Source organism: Danio aesculapii, chromosome 9 (genome assembly GCF_903798145.1).
Source record: "Danio aesculapii chromosome 9, fDanAes4.1, whole genome shotgun sequence".
Lineage (NCBI taxonomy): Eukaryota > Metazoa > Chordata > Actinopteri > Cypriniformes > Danionidae > Danio > Danio aesculapii.
The window spans coordinates 57,529,484-57,550,631 of record NC_079443.1 but is presented as its reverse complement, the minus strand read 5'-3'; the positions used below and the strand labels follow the sequence as shown (position 1 = coordinate 57,550,631).

The following is a 21,148-nucleotide window of genomic DNA, read 5'->3' as shown; positions in this document are numbered from 1 at the left end:
TAATATAACAAAAGGCTAGTAAATTTGCCCAGAGTGTATCGTTGAGGTTTTTTTTTAATTCAAAGCATTTTCCCAAAATATGTGCCGAAATAAGATTTGTCATCAAAAATCATTCTGCTAGCTGAAACACAGAGAAAGTTAAGGCCAATTTAGGACTCTAAATCAACCCAGTGTGTATGAAAACATCCCCAAAAGCACATAAAGGTTAAGTGATAAGTAAAGACCAGAGTTTTACAAATTACAACACAAAGTTAATAGACTGCTCAGCAGCATAAACAAAATGTAATGAATGATTTCTTAAACAAATAAATGAATAATTTATTTCTTAAAATCAATTTTATAAATGCATTACTCTCCCTGAACCAATCAATATGATTTTATTGTTCTAATATAAAAAGTCTTCCTCATGAGCTTTAATAAGTTTTTTGACAAGTAAAACATGAGAAAATTCTTACTTTGATAAGGATGAATACTCAACCAAGAATGTTTTACAGACTGTGCCTAAGACATTTCATTTAGTTTTTTATACTTAATATTACAAGATATTAAATATACTTATTACTCGTATTAAAAAATACTATTTATAAAAACAAGTCTGCATATTTTACGTATGAAAGATGAAACCTGCAAAGACAATAAATAAATAAATATGCAAATAAATTAATTAATTGAGAAATCCACAAATAACTGCATAAATAATATCTAAATAATTAAGGGTGCTAATAAATTAATAATATAATAAATAAATGTTGGGGGAAAAAAAAAATGATAAACAAAGTAGATTTTTTTTACTCTTTCCAACATTTATTCATTTTTGAATGCAGTTCCACATTTAATTTCAGTTTAGCAATCACTTATACCCCCAACATTCGTGTAATTTAATTAATTAATTATCTGCCCGCACTAAAGGTTAATATATACTTCTGCATCAAGCACATGCATATGCATCGGCGCAGCCTTTGCGTGGTCGCATAGCCCTCGCCGTGGCTGACGTCGACGCTGATGTGCACCTTTCAAAAAATGTAGCCACATCACAACGACGTGTACTGCAAGCTATGTGATTGTTCGGCTTTGTACTGGTGACGAACATGGGTGGTGTTGAGAACTGCGAGCTCGATGAAGCGAGTGTTTACAAGTGTTGCGTCCCATGAGAGAGCTCCAGAAGGAAACTTGTTTTGTGTTTACCTTATGATTAAAGTTGTCCCTCGTCCGTCGATTCCCGCCTCTGAATGAGCGAGTTTTAGCTACTTGTAGCGTTCAGAATAAACAAAATACCCTTGGAGAAACTCGACACAAAGAAACATAAAAACCTACTGCCAGCTAGCTTTTCAAAAGCATTATTGCAGAGCAACACAAACAGCACGCAAAACTATAAATGCAGGGCTACGCGCAAGACAGGTGGCGTGGGTCAAGCCGATTACTCAAAGCATAAGTATAAATTAGTCTTAATAATTATTTAAATATTTACTTATGCAGGAATTTGTGGATTTTTACATATATTTATTTACTTATTTGTGTATTTATTTATTTATTTATTGTTTTGTTTATGCAAGAACATGTAGATATAATTAATTAAGTTAATTATTTGCCTATTTATTTATTTACGTATTATTTTTGCACGTTTTGTGCTCGATATTTATGCACTTTTTCCTCAAATAAACTGATCTCTTGAGCAAAACATTTAAAAGTTACAAGAATTTGAGTCTGAACCACAGTGGTTAGCTTTTTCTGCTTCACAATAAAGTTACAAAAATAACTATACATCAGATCTAAAGTGAATTTACAATAACAACGTCAACCCTAAGATCAGCAAGTCTTACGAAGCACAAGAAAAATATGTCGCTAAAAATGGAAATGGACTCACAGAAATGTAAAACACTAAAAAGAAGACAGTACGTGGAATCTTTTTATGCACCGAATCCTATTAAAGCATAATATATTCATGTGTCAGAGCACGGATGTAGGCTAAAAAGGACTTACCTTGATTTTCTTGCTAGGGGCTGCTTCTTCAATAGTCTTCTCGAAATGCTGTGCCAGTTCTTTAGTGGAGAGCTTTGGATAATACTCGTCCTCCTCTGCAAGCAAAGGCAAATGTTCATATTTAATTTGGAGGTCTCGGTACTATGCAGTGTAAAGCAAAAAATCATGTTCTGTATAAATTATTGCTTGTGATCTTACCTGTTTGATTGTTATGATTCTCATAACTGGACATCATCTCCCGTTTATGAGCGATTTGATCACGTGCGGACTGTAGGATGGAAAAATAAACACAACTTTAGAGAGGAAACGATTCATGTTGACATGGATTCACATTCATGCATTTGTTTATTAACATGTGCATTCCTTGGGAAGCAGAACTCTGACCCTGTTTTTGGTCATTTATACTGAAGTACATTTTAGGAACTTAAAAACGCGGACATTAAGACATACATTAAAACAGTATATCGCACAAAACCAGTTAGGGTTCTAATTTAACAATCTAAGCGCAAAGTCTAAAGCACATGGCGGAAAAACATTAAGGGCATGTCCGAATCTACTTTTGCTATTTTAAGGATGGAAAAATATGCCCTGCGCCCTGGCACATGGTCTAACAGGGTTGTGCTTATTCTCTGAATGAGTTTTGGGTGTGTTTTGAGCATAACACGCATTAAACCAATCAGAGTCTCATCTCCCATTCCCTTTAAGAGTCAGTTGCGTCATGCCATGACATATTTGCTATTTACATGGTGGACTTTGTAAGTGAAAAAACTGAAGGCAAACAAATAAATAAACAATAATAACGAGGTGTGGTCAAAAAAATTTGTTATATCCAAACACACGTCCTATTCTTATCCTCCATATGGTAAAGCAGACGTCTCCAAAACCAGACAAGTGGACAAATCTAAACTTGTTTTTATTAAAACAAATATAAATATGCATATAATAAATAATCCTGCTAATAATAACATTATACAAATGCAAATTGTCATGAATGAACTGAAAAAAAAAACAGATGTGAAGAATTTCTATTTTTATTAATTTCTATTTTTGTAATATTTTAATTCTTTAATTGTTTTCATATGTGAAGATGTTTGTTGTTGTACATCCTGTGTGCATTAAGCAGTGTGTAAGCGTTTGGAATGCATAGGCACATATCTAACATGCTCTGTGCTGGACATTAGACCAGCTGTTAGTTAGTTTTAGTTAGTTTTGCGCCTTTACACACCTCCTTTATAGACCAGCTCACCAATGAGTCAACAAAGTGGTGCAAATTGAAAATAACAACAAATCGCGCCAAACAGGTCTTGCGCTTTATTGCACCGGGTGTATGATAGGGCCCTCAGTGTTTTTAAATATAATCAATACGATTAGCTTATTTTAATAAACAGATTTAAATAGTTTTATTTACATGTTTTTTTTCTTATTTTAAAGTTTTAGTAATTCTATTATATGATTTTGTTATGCTAAACTGCTAATGTCTACTACTTCATAAATATAGTTTAGTACCATCCGCTAAAAATACATAATAATAACAATAAATAAATTAACTAGTGTATTGTACATTAATTCAATAAAATAAATGAACAAATAAAATAAAAATAGCACATTTCTAAACATAATAGTTTTAATAACTCATTTCTAATGACAGATTTATTTTATCTTTGCCATGATGACAGTGAATTATATTTGACTAGATATTTTTCAAGACACTTTTATACAACTTAAAGTGACATTTAAAGGCTTAACTAGGTTAATTAGGTTAACTAGGCAGGTTAGGGTAATTAGGCAAGTCATTGTATAATGATGGTTTGTTCTGTAGACTATCGGAAAAAATATAGCTTAAAGGGGCTAATAATATTGACCTTAAAATGGTTATTAAAAAATTAAAAACTGCTTTTATTCTAGTCGAAATAAAACAAATAAGACTTTCACCAGAAGAAATAATATTATCAGACATACTGTGAAAATTTCCTTGCTCTGTTAAACATCATTTGGGAAATATTAATAAAAAATAAAAAAAAAGAAATTCAATATATATATATATATATATATATATATATATATATATATATATATATATATATATATATATATATATATATATATATATATATATATATATATATATATAGTTGAAGTCAGAATTATTAGCCCCCCTTAAATTTCTTTTATTTTATATATATATATGTGTGTGTGTGTGTGTGCGTGCGTGCGTGCGTGTGTGTATGTATTTATTATTCATTTATTTTAAACTTTTTTATTTTATTTTGGTAACACTTCAGAATAACAGCCCATTAGTTAATGTTAGTTAATCTTTTTACTAACGTTAACTATCAATGATCTTATACAGCTTTTATTAATAACAGTTCAACCTTAACTACATTATTAAAATACAAAGTTGTGCTTCTTAACACTAATGCACCATAAACTAATATAAAGTACCATTATTTAACTTAAATAACATTAACAAAGATGAACAAACACCGTAATAAATGTATTAGTAATAGTTTGTTCATAATAGTAAATACATTAACATTAACTAATGGGCCATTATTTTAAAGTATATCCTTTATTTATATTATTATGTTATTGATGTATTAAATTATATACAGTATTACAACAAATAATTTGACATTTTCAAAGTGACTTTGAAATCTCAAAAACTTCTATGGCAAGAACATTCAGTCTTATCAAGCACCACGTTTCATTATTTTAGTGTTTTATCAATATTCTACTCCACTGACACTGATCTGCTTGCTCAATTTGATGATCAATATCCCATGAATTATTCTACTGGACTACAATGTCATGACTCTTTTGTGTCTATTGTCATGAGGTCTCTTCAAAACCTCCCCTTGTCCTCCTATCTAATCACTTTCAGCATCCTTAACTTCAAGATCATTGTAAGGTAGGACAAAGTCATGGGTTCCATTCCCAGAGACCACATAAGTGCTTACTGGAGACGCGAATCGTTTCAAATGATTCAGTTGATTTGGTGAACTAATTCAACCGGTTCACATGGAAGATCTTGTTAAAAAGAACAATTCATTAATATGGAAATAAAACCCATTAATGTGCACAAATGTCTTAAATTATTACTTTAAAGTGTCTGCTCGGGTCTTATTTGTTAATGTCACCGTGCTGCTGTCACGTCCACTCGTTTGTTTGTCGCAGAAGCAACAGCGATGATGACTAGAGGAGGACCGGCTTGATCTGGCCAATGGCAGCAGGATTACAGACATGTGTTGTACGGGTCAAACACCGGGCAGCGCAAAGTAAATAGATTTACTTCTAAAGGCTTACAGTAGACTTATCTATTAAATACATTCACAAAGACAAAAACGAAGGATGTTTTTGCTATAATTTTAGATAGTTTCAGTTTGTTTTGTATGTACACACTGCAGTTTCAGTTAGTTCTAGTTTCTGTCCTCTACTTAATAGCTAAAAAGGCAATAATGTTGCAACAATCCTGTCCATTATCACCAATAAAGTCCAGAAATTGGGCATCACTAAATTCTAAACTGATAGGTTCAAATATTCTTTTCCAGTTATCAGAGACATAATTTGTTACTTCATTTTAGTTTGTAGCTATTACATTGTTTTAACTTCAAAATTGTACAAAGTACATCAGTGTAAAACCAGTAAATGCTGGAAAAACATATTCTGTAATATTAAAACCACATGGGTCTCCGCTTTTGCCATGGCATCTTTTTTTTTTGTTTTAACAAAGTTATCCCTCAGGTTTTTCCAAACTTTTACAAAAACTTTCCTCCTTTCCCGCAGCAAGAATTATTGGTCATCTGGTTATGTCTATGATGATCACGCACGGACGGATCATTTAGATGTCTGTACAGGTGTACCTGTTTAAGACAAAATCTATTTAAAGTAATTCATATTCAACTCAAATCAAACGCGGCGCCGCGCGAACAGTTCACTGAAAATCTGTTCACTCCGCCAGCCGAAATCATGTCCTGCGCATCGAAAGAGAATCTCCGCAAACACATCCATGACATCATATTCGCCACAGTACAATAACAGAAAGCTGATTGGCTACTGCATGTTGGTCTCATTTGTAGTTGTAATACCGCAAATTACTTTAGGAATAGTGAAATAAAGAACTACAACACCACGAAAACTAAGCAACAACAACAAAAAAGAATGAATATCGGAAAAATAAGACCTGTGGTAAAATATTTAAGACCTAGAACAGCAAATTTAAGATCTTTTAAGGCCTATAATTTCGATTTTTAAATTCTAGCCTTTTAAAGACTTTTTAAGACCCCGCGGAAACCCTGATATATTATTACGGTGTAATGTCTTGGCTGTGTTTTTAAAAATGGCATTTCCTTTGTTTTCATTCTCCTGCTTGTGTATGCGCTGGTGACGTATCTCCGTAAGCCAATAGCGTTCAGCTGCGCATCTAGCTCCGCCTTTTGGTACCCTTTTGTCATGCTAGATACCTTTTGCAAACGGTATCTAAAAAGTGGTATGGACCCGTTCGCTTTTTATGGTACCTTTTGACAGTGGAAACAGGACTGTATCCAAACGGGCCAGTGGAAACGGGCCATAACTGATTACTTTTTTAGAGTAACGTCTCGAAAACTGATTGTTACCGACAATTCCCCTCGCTGGCCAGCAGAGGTCACCATCCCCGGACTTTTAAGCATTACATCATCCATCTAAACTGATTGTGCACACACCTGAACTGAATCCAGTTAACGACCCACGCTTCCTATATAAGCCACACTCAAACACAAGTTCATTGCGAAGTCTTGTTTAGCCCCGGCCAGCATTACTGAGCGGTCTTTCCTGTCTGATCTTCTGAGAATAACCCCGGACTGTTTCTGACTCTGAGTTGCCTTCTGCCTGCCCACGACCCTTGCTTTATTCACGGACTCTGAACCACGCTGCCTGCCCTCGACCCAAGCCTGTCTAACGGATTCTGAACCACACCGCCTGCCACTGATCTATGCCTGGTAAATCACTCTGTGTCTGTCAGCCGCCAGCCCCAAGACCATTATTGATTACTGTTGATGTGTGTTCGCACTTTAGTGCGTATTGGATGTTTGTGTTTGACTGTGACTAATAAATACTGCATAATGGATCCCTCCGTGTCAGTCTCCTCGTTACACTGGTAACCATTCTTCCATAGCATTTGTTTTTCCTACTATGGATGTCAATGGCTGCCAGTTTCCAACATTTTTCAAAATATCATCTTTTGTGTTCAACAGAATAAAGAAGCTCATAAAGGTTTATAACCACTTGAGGGTGAGTAAATAGTGAGTACATTTCCTTGGGTGAACTATCCCTTTAAATGCAATGCGAGTCACTCTGCATAAACGCATCTGCCAAACGCATAAACACAAAAAAGGGACTCTTTTCATGTTTTCAAACCTCCAGCCTCGAAATGACATTTTGCGCAAGATTGAAAATTGATGGGTTGAAGTGACACAGAGTAAACAGAAAAGAAGGCATTTGAGCTGTGCTTATGGAGACCCGGAGCTGTAATCTAAGTGCTGCGTGATTGTCGTTGAGAGCCGCTACTGTTAGCGTGGACTTGTGAAATGGAGAGTTATTAGCAGCGGGCTTGTCGGAGACGTCCGTACCCTTTCATCCTGGAGGAAGACCTGCTGTGAGGCTTGACGACTCGCTGTGCTGCTCGACACACTCAAAACTGATGAATCTGACACCTCCTGTGTGACACAAGACCAGAACTGTTAGAAGAGGAGACATGGGAAACAAGCAAACACACACACTTTCCACAAAAAAAGAGTTTACACAGGCTGCTTATAATGTCACTATATTTGAGCTTAACAGAAATATAAACAAAGTGATGAGACCACAGTATATTTCGACAGTAAAATTAGATGTTTTAGGCCCCGTTTACACTAATATGTTTTAGTTTTAAAACAGTGTTTTAGAATGAAACCAATCCACGTCCACACTGGCGTTTCACCTAGTGTTTCTGAAAAGATCTCAATCCACACTACACCACTGAAAACGCACATCACGTGACCACACATACACTCTGGCATGTGCTGCAGCGTATGCGGATGTCTGAACCCCAGGCAGTCGGCGGGTGCTTTGAGCACACCTCCCCAGGAAAGAGCAGCACATATCGGACAGATCATCAAGGATCTTCTGCTGAATTTCATCTTACTATAGTTGTTAAACATGATATTTAATTCATCTTGTTTCTATCTAAAGACTCTTTGGTCTTTTGAATCTATTACTTGTTCTCAGGTAACTGGGGTTTTGGCTGAGCGCAAAGATAAGTTAATAATTAATGTAACCACATACACTGATTCTGCACATTTGACTGATTGATTTCCTATATTGTATAAACATATTGTACGTTATACTTTTATAATGGTCACTATAAATTATTAAAACTGATATTCAGCAAAAGAGAGGGTGTTTCATATTTTCAATGAAAATGAAAGGAGGCAGTGATGTTATGGGCTCCATTTTGTTATAAATATGCAAACAGTGAAGATGACGCTCATATAAATATGTAGCTACATGACGCCTCATTTATAGTGTCTGTTAAGTTAATTTCAAAATGAAAATAGGCAGTTCCTTCAATCATGTTTTCAATTTATTGTTAATAAAAATAAAACTACGTAGCCAGGGTGATGTGAACGATGTTATAAAGTAGCCTACACTGTTCCCTTTGAAGATTTACCCACTGTGTTCTCGGGAGTTTGTTTTCCATATTTTAAAACCAAAACAGCCCCTTCAGCATTTCCAAAATGTTCCATTTTCGGTTAACACTAAAACCTTTTAGTGTAAACAGGGCGATAGTCTTATTGTTTTGATTAAATTGCCATTTGTTTTGAGTCATATTTCATAGTCATATTAGTTATAGTCAATTATATATATATATATATATATATATATATATATATATATATATAGTGTTTCCTCTAGGATTTTTTCCAGCTGTGACGGCGGGTCTTTTTCACAGACCTTCCAACTAAATACGGCAACAGAGGCTCATTCTGAAAACGCAGCCCTACAGGCATTTCTGGCGACCGCAAATTACGTAGCCAGAGGCACGTATGGCTGCATTTCTTTCTTTTTTTTTTTTAAAGAATGCTACGGGGTGGTGTGACGCCGTTCCCCACGGGCCGCAGACCGTTACCAGTCTTTGCATAAATTGGTACAAGCCACAAAGGAAATCATTAATTATTTCCATTTTATTTATTGTCCGAGTCTGAACAATCTTTTATTTTGAAAAATCCTTTATTTTATCTTTATCTTTTATTCTCTCGATTACATCTCGATCATTTGAGCACCTAAATTTAACCCACAAGCTGCAAAATGAGTAAGAAATAGACGTCTTCAGAAAGTTTCTTTGCGAAGAGGAAAAGGAGCAGTGAGGAACCCACGAACTGCCAAGGAATGGATCCGCAACCCACTTGTCAACAAATCCGGTGAATCCAGCATGTCTGTGTAAGAAGATGATCAACAGCTGGAGATCGCAAATGATGGCGGCCGTTCACATATCGCATCTTTTCCGCATGAAAGTTATTTCCATTGGACGATGCGCAACTTCTAGGTGCACCCAGTTAAAAATATCTTCACCACCGCTAGCCACTTGACAAGAACTGACTGATGAGCTTTATACTTTGTATGGATATATATATATATATATATATATATATATATATACATATATATATATATATATATATATATATATATATATATATATATATATATATATATATATATATATATATATATATATATATATATTAAACAGCAAAAAAATGTTTTCAACAAACAAAAATAGAGCACCAACAATAATTCATACAAAACATTTTGTAAACAAAATGCTGCAAGATCTTTACTCAAATCTCTGTGAATACACAAACAGTTAATAACATGTACTGGTGATCTGTAATGCATCGTGGTTTGTCAATATTATTTTTGGAAAACAATGTTACATTAAACCAAAAGAATCATATATGCACATTTGCATGAAATCTGCATCACTTAAGCACAAATTACAGCTCAGAATTAACATACATTCCCCATTTTCCATTTTAGGATTAGGATTGTGGCTGTCAATTACTGTTAAGCAGCAGGTTTAATGCTTTTAGTCCTCGGATGAGCAGATTTTGTATAGTGTTAGAATACGTGCCAACACACACACAGTCCCACACACACACACATTGAACACACAGACATTAAACTATTTGAAAATAATGCACATGTGATTCGAACCAAAACAATCAGTCCGAAACAACCTGGATGAAGTAAGCTGCTCATAAAGTAACACTCACAAAATGTATTATTATGACTAGGTTAATTAGGGAAACTAGGAAAGCTAGGGTAATTAGAAAAGTCGTTGTGTAACGATGGTTTGTTCTGTAGACAATCGAAGAACAACAATATTGCTGGGGCTAATAATATTGACCTTAAAATGGTTTTTAAAGAGCCCCTATTATGGGTTTTTGAAAATGACCTTCCATGTAGTGTTTAACACAGCTCTAAGTGATGTGAAATATCAAGCTAAAGCCTGTTTCAGAGCGTGAACATAGCGTGTCTTTTCGCCGTCCTAGTTAACAGATTAGAGCTTTTATACCGCACGCAGAAGCAGCGTGCGGGAGGCCTGAGCGTCACTGAAGCAGCAGTGCCGCGATCATTTCAGAGCTGGGTCTATTTTACTCAATTAAAGTGACAGTACATTGATCATGACCAAAACACATTGAATGACAGTAAAAAGTAGCAATTTTACCCAATAAATGCATCAATAATATCCACTGATTTACATATAGTCAATCAAATGAACTTAAACGATCAAAAACTGCAAAAAATATTTATTTAGTCCTGAACTACAAAACCAAATGTAAAACAATTTTATCAGTTTTGGAGGAGAGGGGAAATAGAAAGTGGCCGCTTTAAGACTGCTATTTACCGGAGTTGTAGTCCATAGTGAAGTGTATTGTGGGTAGTGTAGTTCGACAAGCATGTTTGATAATGTGAGCTCGCTGTGTACTGTGCAGCTGAAGCAAAGGAAGAAAGCTTTATTCTGCTTTGTTTTATCTTCACTCAAGTTATTTCACCCGGGAGCTGTTTGCACTGTGAACCTGACAACATGAAAATAAGTAAAAGTAGGGCATGCATTGATTACTTTTGTCCGTCTCATCCTTTGCACGAGCATGAATAAACGAGCTGTTACCCTGCCGCTGGACATCACTGAAGCGGAGAAAGTAACACTAGTTTGATCATGTATAAATGTCATTATAACAACATTGTATAAATATTATTATAACTAGGCCTACAACATCCTGACAATCAAAAACCAAGTGACATGAGGTCACAGTACTGTATGATCTATATAATTTGCAAAATAAAGACTTGCAAGTTATGGAGGCATAGGAGGAGGATGCTGCAGGCCTTTGTGCAGATGAAAAGTAAAAAAAAGTGTATTGATATAGAGAGAGATAGGTAACTACATAGAATAAACAGAGATAGATTGATCTATGCAGCAGCTGCCGAAGAGCTGCGCACTGCAGACGCAGCTGGTATGAAAGACAAACGCCTGCGTGCTGCTTCTGCTCGACATACGCGCTGCTCACACCCTGCTTTCGATTGCGGTGTGAAACAGAAGTAAAGCTTAAATATGAAAGTGCACAGTGTTTAAAACTATTGATTCATTTATAAAAGAGTTGACTCATAGTGCTTCAAATGAATCGTCTTGATAACGAGTCTTTAGCCGATTCGGCGTGACGTCGATATAAAACTTAAGCCCCGCCCAATTGTTGCGCATGCAAACCCGGGAAAACTGAAACCTGTGGCCCCGCCTACAACCACAGTAGCAGATCCCGGTTGAATCAAGTCATGAAGACGCTGTGCTCAGCTGGATATTATTGGCAGTGTGAGGGAAAGTTAGTGTTATTTTCTCTACCCAAAGATGAAACTGTGAAGAATTAGTGGTTGAAGTTTATTCTTGCAGAAATACCTCAGCATTAAAGCCCAGCCTTGTGCTGTTCCTGTCATTTTTCTGAGGAGTGCTTTAGCAATCTACACGCTTACAACGGGGGATTCGTCGACAGTTGAAAGGGGATTCGTTTGTTAAAGGAAGGATTAGAAAAGACTATTGATGTATGGGACTTTGTCAGAGCTCGACAGGAACTTTATCAGTACATGGATCAGTGGATCATGGATCAGTTTCTTCCTCCCTTTCACAAGTGTAAGTAAGTGCGACTAAAATGGTTGCCTCCTTGTTTTCTCTGGCTTGCAAATTATGTTTTTAATTGTGTTGTGTTATTTGTAACCGCTTGTACTGTATCTGGTTAACTCTTTATATTCTCATATCGCGTCTAATGCCATGTTGAAAACGTTTCGTTACGGATTTAAGCGCGTTTGTGAGCTCGCGTTCCACTGCCATTTGTCATTGCTATGGCCACCATCAGCTGTTCTTACACATGTGCAGCGGCCAAGTTTCAAAATAGTTTTGTCACTGTGTGAAATGTGTGTCATGATTAAGAGTAGAGAAATATTCTGATGTTTAACTGAATTGCTTTAATGCACTCCTGCATTGGGTTTCAGGTGGCTGCTGCGATCGAATCCTATACCAAAGTTGGCGACCCGGGGGTTTCACAGACTGTACCAAAAAAAAGGGGGAGGGTGGTTGAAATTATGGGAGTTTTCAAGGATATATAATAAAATGGGTGGGTGGCTGGAGAAGGGTTTGAAATACGGGAGACTCCTGTGGAAAAACAGGAGTGTTGGTAGGTGTGCTCACACATACACAATGCACTCTGACTACTTCAAAATTGTTGATAAGCAACATACCAACAGGCATTTAGAGGCATTGAAAGCTGAAAGCTGTTGACCAATCACAACAGGTTGTCATTGATCCAATAAGAGCAAATTAGCTTTGCGCTAAGGAGGGGTTTGGGAACAAATAAATCTCTGATCGTTTCATATGGGAGTCGCTGGGATAATTAGGTAAAAATAAATGCATATTATAAGACAATGAAAGTGTTTTTTGACCTTGCATGCAGATCAGCCTGTTGTTGGAGACCCCTAAAACCAAAATATGACCCTTTTTAATGTATAATCGGGGCTCTTTAAAAAAATAAATTTATTCTAGCCAAAATAAAACAAATAAGACTTTCTCCAGAAGAAAAAATATTGTAGGAAATACTGTGAAAAATTCCTTGCTCTTTTATACATCGATTGGTAAATATTTAAAAAAAATTAAATAAAATTCACAGAAGGGCTAATCATGTATGTGTGTAAAAATAAATAAATAAATAAATAAATATTAATTAATATCATATAATATAATTAATATAAATATAAATATGAGAAAACCCAAATGCCAGATGGGTAAACCCAAAGAACAGAGATGTGATTTGAAAAAGTGGATGTAAGAACTTCAACCTACAGGGCAGTAATGAAGAATCTTTTATGAATTGTTGTGTAATTGAGTAACTCTTTAGTTTAGGGCACAACTCACGGTATAAACAAACCATTAATTAACACTACTAGCTTAATAAACTACTAATTAACATATTAATAGTAAGGTAGAAGTTGCATTTAGGTTTTGGGTAGGATTAGGGATGGAGAATTAGATCATACTTTATACTGTAACTACTAATAAACAGTTAATATCTTAATAACAGGTAGTCACTGTAATAAGCCAGTAGTTAATAACATGACGTGTGATCTAAACTTCATGAAGTGTAACCAAAAAGTTCAGAATCAGCTGGAGGATTTGTGAATATGTTCGAGAGGCCAAACAAACCTCCAAGATTCACATCTGAAGAACTGCAGAAGTTAGACTTGTGGTCAGAACGTCTTTAAAACTACCTAAATCTACTACTAACTATGTAACATCACCAACATCAACACAAACTGCTTGAAAGGGTCTAAAGATAAAAAAAAAAAACTTTACCTTCATCCTAAAACAACTAAAGCATCTTTTTTTTTTACATTTTGAGATAAAATATCAAAAGGTTAAACAATAAAGGCATTTTTTTCACAGCCTTCTTGGCTCATATTTACCAGGGGTGCGAGTGTAAGTGGAGTTCAGTGTAAATTGCATCATTAAAGCAAAGGTAACTGAATTTCAGAGCTGAAAACACTCCTCAAAGCAGAAGCAACAGTGAACGCCTCCTGCTTCATTCTGCTCAAAGACTTTTCATTTTCTCCACGAGGACTTCAAAAAGCACTATAATAAAGAGTTCCAAGTCATTAACCAAACCAGCGGACTTCTGAGATGAATCACAACAGCACAATCTCTGATTCAAAGCGAAGAAGTGTTTGAAAATTCAGACTGCAAAGTTCATTGTCTGCTCACAAAATCGAACTCTTCAACGGAAGTTTTTAAAAGGACTGAAGTGATAAAGTAAATATAGAAAGATTTTAAAAACTGTTCGCTATTGGTTGATACAGTTGAAGTCAGAATTATTAGCCCCCCTTTGAATTTTCTTATCTTTTTTAAATATTTTTCAAACGATGTTTAACAGATCAAGGAAATTTTCACAGTATGTCTGATAATATTTTTTTCTTCTGGAGAAAGTCTTATTTGTTTTATTTCGGCTAAAATAAAAGCAGTTTTAAATTTTTTTAAATCCACTTTAAGGTCAAAATTATTAGCGCCTTTAAGCTATATATTTTTCCGATAGTCTACAGAACAAACCATCGTACTTGCCTAATTACCCTAACCTGCCGAGTTAACCCTTTAAATATCACTTTAAGCTGTATAGAAGTGTCTTGAAAAATATCTAGTCAAATATTATTTACTGTCATCATGGCAAAGATAAAATAAATCAGTTATTAGAAATGAGTTATTAAACTATTATGTTGAGAAATGTACTAAAAAAATCTTCTCACCGTTAAACAGAAATTGGGGAAAGAATAAACAGGGGGGCTAATAATTCAGGAGGGATACAAATTCTGACTACAACTGTAAATATGAGGTCTGAATGATGTGTACATATATAAATGTATTATTTATAACTGCACTGTAAATATGAATTAAATGTATGAATTAATCAAATGTATATAGATTTCATTTATTTTGTTTTTAACAAGTATTTTAATTAATTAATTGACCTTTTTGTCCACTTATTTATTAAAAGCCACTTGTAATTCACAATATACATTGCAAACAATAGTGTAATTATTTCACATGCAATAATCAGCAAATAATACAACACATTTAAAATAAAATTTAGAAAAAAAACATCTGAATAGTATTTTCACATTTATTTTGCATTTTAGGGATATTTTAGTATTGAGTAACAACTGTAGTATTTATTATAAGTCAGATGTTATGGGATGTTAGGTTTAATTTGCTTTTAATTTCTATATACCTTGTTTTTTTTTTTACTGTTAAAGCTTTTATTGCGTTTTTTAAAATGTTTTTATTAGATTTCTATTAAAAAAACTGTTTATTAGTTTATTTAGTTTATTAATTAGGTTATTTTTTGTTAAATTTTGTTTTAGATGGTTTGTTGTTGTTAATTATATTATTATTATTTTTCTTATTATGATTATTATTATTATTATTATTATTATTATTATTATTATTATTATTATTATATTATTATTATTATTATTATTATTATTATTATTATTGTTGTTATTATTATTATTATTGTTGCTATTATTAATATTGTTATTATTATTATTATTATTATTATTATTATATTATTATTATTATTATTATTGTTGTTATTATTAATATTGTTATTATTATTATTATTATTATTACAATTATTATTATTCTTTTGTAAATAAATAAAAAATAAAATAAATAAATAAATAGATAAATAAATAAATAATTAAATATATAAATGAATAAATAAATAAATAAATAAATAAATAAATAAATAAATAAATAAATAAATAAATAAATAAATAAATAAATAAATAAATAAATAAATAAATAAATAAAAAGAATAACATGTCTTTCCAAGTACTTGGTTGTGGCTGGAAGGGCATCCGCTGTGTAAAATATAAGCCAGAATAGTGATTCCTAAGCCTGATAATAGATCAAATGACAGAATATGTAAACTTAGTTTATATATATGATTAAATAATAATAATTAAAAGCCTGGGTATGGTCCGCAGAGGGCTCTTATTTTGAGGGCTATGTCACAAGCTCAGATTTGGTGGTGTTTCAGCACCGCCTACACGTGTATAATGAATATTAAAGTCTTTTATCTGTTTTCCTAACCTAAACTAAAAAAACGAAAAAAGAGCCAAAATCTGTTTTTTTCGGGGTGGGGGGGGGGGGATGGTTTAGCAAAAGAAAACCGAAAAATGGCTGTTTTCTTAATTTTCTTTTTTTTTTTTTTGAAAACGGATATGGAATGGACGGAAGATACCCTGATACGATAGTCATGGTATTAAATATTAGTATTATTACTATCATAATTATTAGTATAACTAAACAAACACAAGCAGATATTGTGGCGCTTTTACTGAAAAAAAAAAACAACAAATCTTAAACTTAGTTGTCAATAATTCCCGTTTGTGTTAGATAATCCAAACTGAAAATAGCCTTTATATAAAAATGCATACTGGTCTAACTTGTACACAGATAAACACAGACCTCATTATCCAGAAAAACAGGATAAAAAAAAACAAGCTCAAAAATACATCGTACATACCAAACACAAAAAATTTGATGTGAGTTATAGTTTAAACACACACACGTTTACATGTACACACACACACACACACACGTCTAATGAATGAGTGTGACTGTGAGCAAGAGAAAGCAGAGATAATGAGTTGACCTGCTGCAGTGCAATCCTTTCATCCTTCGCTCAAATAACTGCACTAACACACATAACGTCAGCTTATGCTCTCATTTGTCTACTCGCTGAATATCATTTACCGCACACTTCTCTGTGAGCTGAGGATTACTGACAAACCAACACTATAAATCCTTTTAATGTTCCACAAACTACACAAACTTAACTTACTGATTTTAATTATTTGTGTATGTCTTGCTTTCAGAACGATAAAAAAGATGATCTTTCTTGATGTTTCTTTTTTAAAGTTTCAGACACTAAGTAATACCAACAGCTTTAAGGTTATCCATAAGCTAATGCATTTCAAAAAGTTGAACAAATATACTTTATTTACTCAAGTAATAAACAAACTTAATTATTCATATAACATTTTATAAAACTTCTGAAATCTTTGATGGGTAAATTATAGCGAATTAGATTACAGCTTATTCTCAATCATATTTCTGGCATGAATTAGCATAGCATGACTTACATTGGCTTTCATATATTAATTAGCATGATGCTAGCATAAACTTGTATCTAGCAAGAATCTATATCTTGCTAAAATGCTTCTAGCATGATTTTGCAAGTTTCTAGCATGAATAAACATGTTGCTAACATGAATTAATGTGTTGCTAACATGCTTCAAGCATTAATAAACATTCTGCTAACAAGAATCCATAAGGTGCTAACATGTTTATAGCTAGATTTAGCAAGTTTATGAATAAACATGTTGTTAACAAGAATCAATGTGCTGCTAACATGCTTCTAGCATGATCTAGCAAGCTTTTAGCATTATTAAACATGCTGCTAACAAGAATCAACATGTGTCTAACATGCTTCTAGCAAGATTTAGCAAGTTTATGAATAAACATGTTGCTAACAAGAATCAATGTGATGCTAACTTGCTTTTAGTATGATTTATCAAGTTTCTAAATAATAAACATGTTGCTAACAAAAAGAATCAGTTTGTTGCTAACATGCTTCTAACAGGACTTAGCAAGTTTCTAGCATGAGTAAACATGTTGCTACAAAGTTCAACATGGTGCTAACATGCTTCTAGCTAGATTTAGCAAGTTTATGAATCAATGTGTTGCTAGTAAGACCCAGTGTGTTGCTAACATGCTTCTAGCATGATTTATCAAGTTTCTAGCATAAATAAACATGTTGCTAGCAAGAATCAACTGGTTGACATGTTTCTAGCATTATCTAGCAAGTTTCTTGCATGAATAAACATGTTGCTAGCAAGAATCAATATGATGCTAACATGCTTCTAGCTAGATTTAGCAAGTTTATGAGTAAACATGTTGCTAAGAAGAATCAGTGTTTTTAACATGGTTCTAGCATGTTTTAGCAAGTTTCTAGGATAAATAAACACGTTGCTACCAAGAATCAATATGTTGCTAACGTGTTTCAAGCCTGATTTTGTAGGTTTCTAGCAGGAATAAACATGTTGCTAGTACGAACAATGTGTTGTTGACATGTTACAAGCATAATTTAAAAAGTATCTAGTATGAACAAGCATGTTGCTAGCAACAATTAATAGTTGTTAACACATATCTAGCATGATTTAGCAAGTCTCTAGCAAAAATCAACATGTTACTAACATATTTCTAGCATGAATAAACATTACCAGAATTTAGCATGTTACTAGAATGTTCCCACAAATCGATATCCTGTTGGTTCAACTGAACTCAGCTGAATCTAAAGGAAGTAATTTGTTTTAAATTTGTACATGAATAATAGGACATGACAGAACTTATTTCTCATAAATATAAATAAACTTCCTGCTTAACAACATGTTAACAAGTTGCTTGCAAGAATCAATACGTTGCTAACATACTTTTAGCATGACTTAACAAGTTTTAGCATGAATAGACATGCTGCTAACAAGAATCAATATGTTGCTAACATGCTTCTAGCCTGATTTAACATGACTTAGCAGAAATAAACATGCTGTTAGCAAGAATCAACATGTTGCTAATATGCTTTAGCAAGATTTAGCAAGTTTATGAATAAACATATTGCTAACAAGAATCAGCATGTTGCTAACATGCTTCTAGCATGATTTATCATGTTTCTAGCATGAATAATCATGTTGCTAGTAAGAATCAATGTGTTGTTGACATGCTACTAGCATGATTAAACGGGTTTTTAGCAAGAATAAACATGCTGCTAGCAAGAATGAATATGTTGCTAATATGCTTATAGCAAGATTTTGCAAATTTGTAAATAAACATATTGCTAACAAGAATCAGCATGTTGCTGACATGCTTCTAGCATGATTTATCATGTTTCTAGCATGAATAATCATGTTGCTAGTAAGAATCAATGTGTTGTTGACATGCTACTAGCATGATTAAACAGGTTTTTAGCAAGAATAAACATGCTGCTAGCAAGAATGAATATGTTGCTAATATGCTTATAGCAAGATTTAGCAAATTTGTAAATAAACATATTGCTAACAAGAATCAGCATGTTGCTAACATGCTTCTAGCATGATTTATCATGTTTCTAGCATGAATAATCATGTTGCTAGTAAGAATCAATGTGTTGTTGACATGCTACTAGCATGATTAAACAGGTTTTTATCAAGAATAAACATGCTGCTAGCAAGAATGAATATGTTGCTAATATGCTTATAGCAAGAATCTGCAAGTTTGTGAATAAACATATTGCTAGCAAGAATCAGTATGTTGTTAACATGCTTCTAGCATGATTTATCAAGTTTCTAGCATGAATAAAAATGTTTTTAACAAATGATTAGCATATTGATTTAGCATAACATGTTTAAAACTAGTTGTAAAGCTAGCTAGTTATGCTAGTTTCGATCTGGATGGTAAGTTAAATGATCTTTGAGATTTTAAGCTCTTAATTTTCACAACGAAAGACAAACATATGAAAACTTTCAGAGGCATTTTAAAGAAAAGTTAGTCAGATCAGAGAGAAAAGAAGAAGTAGAAAACGCCGTATTTGCCAGAAGGTCTATACTGAGTTGAAAGCTGAGATGTGTTTAGAAATGCAGTCTCAGAAGAAGAATCAGAGGAATAATAATAAGCTTAAACAGGATTCCAGGAATAGGATTATAATTAGACTGAAAAGTCAAAACTCCAATTTAAATATCGACACATTTGCAGATTCACATCTCGTAGCACAGTTTGAGGGGTGTTTGTGTGACGGCATATGAGATGAGAGCACATCTCCCACTTTCCGCTGTCATTCTGTATTCAGTCTGATTTTATTTTATTTTTTTCTCCTCTATCAGCGAGCTGAAGCCACCGTGTCCCTGCAGGGTGAACAGAGCGCGCTCAGACCTACTGGTATGGATGGGTGGACTGGATTCAATTTGGACCGGGAGAGCAGGATTACACAGACTGTGACCAAAATTTATCTCCATTCTGCTTCTCTCTCAGCAAACACTATCTGATTTTTTTAGAGTCAGCCGCTGCATGCATAATATTAGCATGTGCCAATGCTAATGGGCTGCAGATCTAAGAGGGGACAGATGTGACTTGTTACTGTGTCAGATTTTGGGTTTGTGGTGTAAGGTCAGCTGTAAGAGGATTAATCTTACTCTAGTAGTCCACGCATTTACCACACTAGGAGTTTTCGCTCACGTGGAAGCCGCTTGCATGTGTGTAGCATTTAATACCTAAATGCAGACTTCCCAAAATGACAAGCTGAGTATCCGGTATTAAAGAAAACTAAACCGTAGTACTTCCTAAATCTATATTTGAAACAATCTGTCCCATATAGAAGTATCTGACACTCAAAACAAGTGAAAACCAAGACTATTATAGTTAACTAATGCTGAAATCAACAATAAGCATGTTCTAGCATGTTCCTGTATGTGTAGCATGTGGCTAACATGAATTAACACATTTTACAAGTGTCATTTATTTAAAGCTTGTTGCTAGCATAAATTAGCTTAACATGTTTTTAGGGTGAATTATGTTGCTAACGTTTTTTTATATGAATTAGCATTGGTCTAGCATAAAACATGCTGCTAACAAGAATCAACATGTTTTGCTAACATGTTTCAGGTATGTTTCCAATATAAATGAGCATGTCAGCAAGAATTAGCATGTTTGTTAGCATGTTTACAGCATAAGTTAACATTTCTAACATGAATGACGTGTGTCCAGAATGAATTTACAGAGCAAGCATAATTTAACACATTGTTAGCATGTTCCTGTATGTTTAGCGTGTGACTAACATGAAATAACACTACTCAACGCTTCACAAGTATCATTTATTTACAGCTTGTTGCTAGCATTTTACTCCAATGTATCACACTATTATCATCCATTTACAGCTTGTTACCATGTTGCTAGCATGAATTAGCATAGCATCACTAGCTATGTTTCGAGGATGAATTTTGTTGCTAACACGTTTTTTAT

General features: G+C 33.8%; 1 protein-coding gene across 1 annotated transcript in view; it reads right to left on the bottom strand.

Annotated features, from left to right (window-relative positions):
• Positions 1–21,148, bottom strand: part of xirp2b (xin actin binding repeat containing 2b) — an 84,692-nt gene that overhangs the window by 16,328 nt on the left and 47,216 nt on the right. The window contains exons 4-6 of the mRNA XM_056466098.1: positions 7,587–7,673; positions 2,179–2,248; positions 1,981–2,075 (exon numbers count right to left, since the gene is read on the bottom strand). Coding sequence (XP_056322073.1) covers positions 1,981–2,075; positions 2,179–2,248; positions 7,587–7,673 — 252 coding nt within the window. The remainder of the gene's footprint in view (positions 1–1,980; positions 2,076–2,178; positions 2,249–7,586; positions 7,674–21,148) is intronic.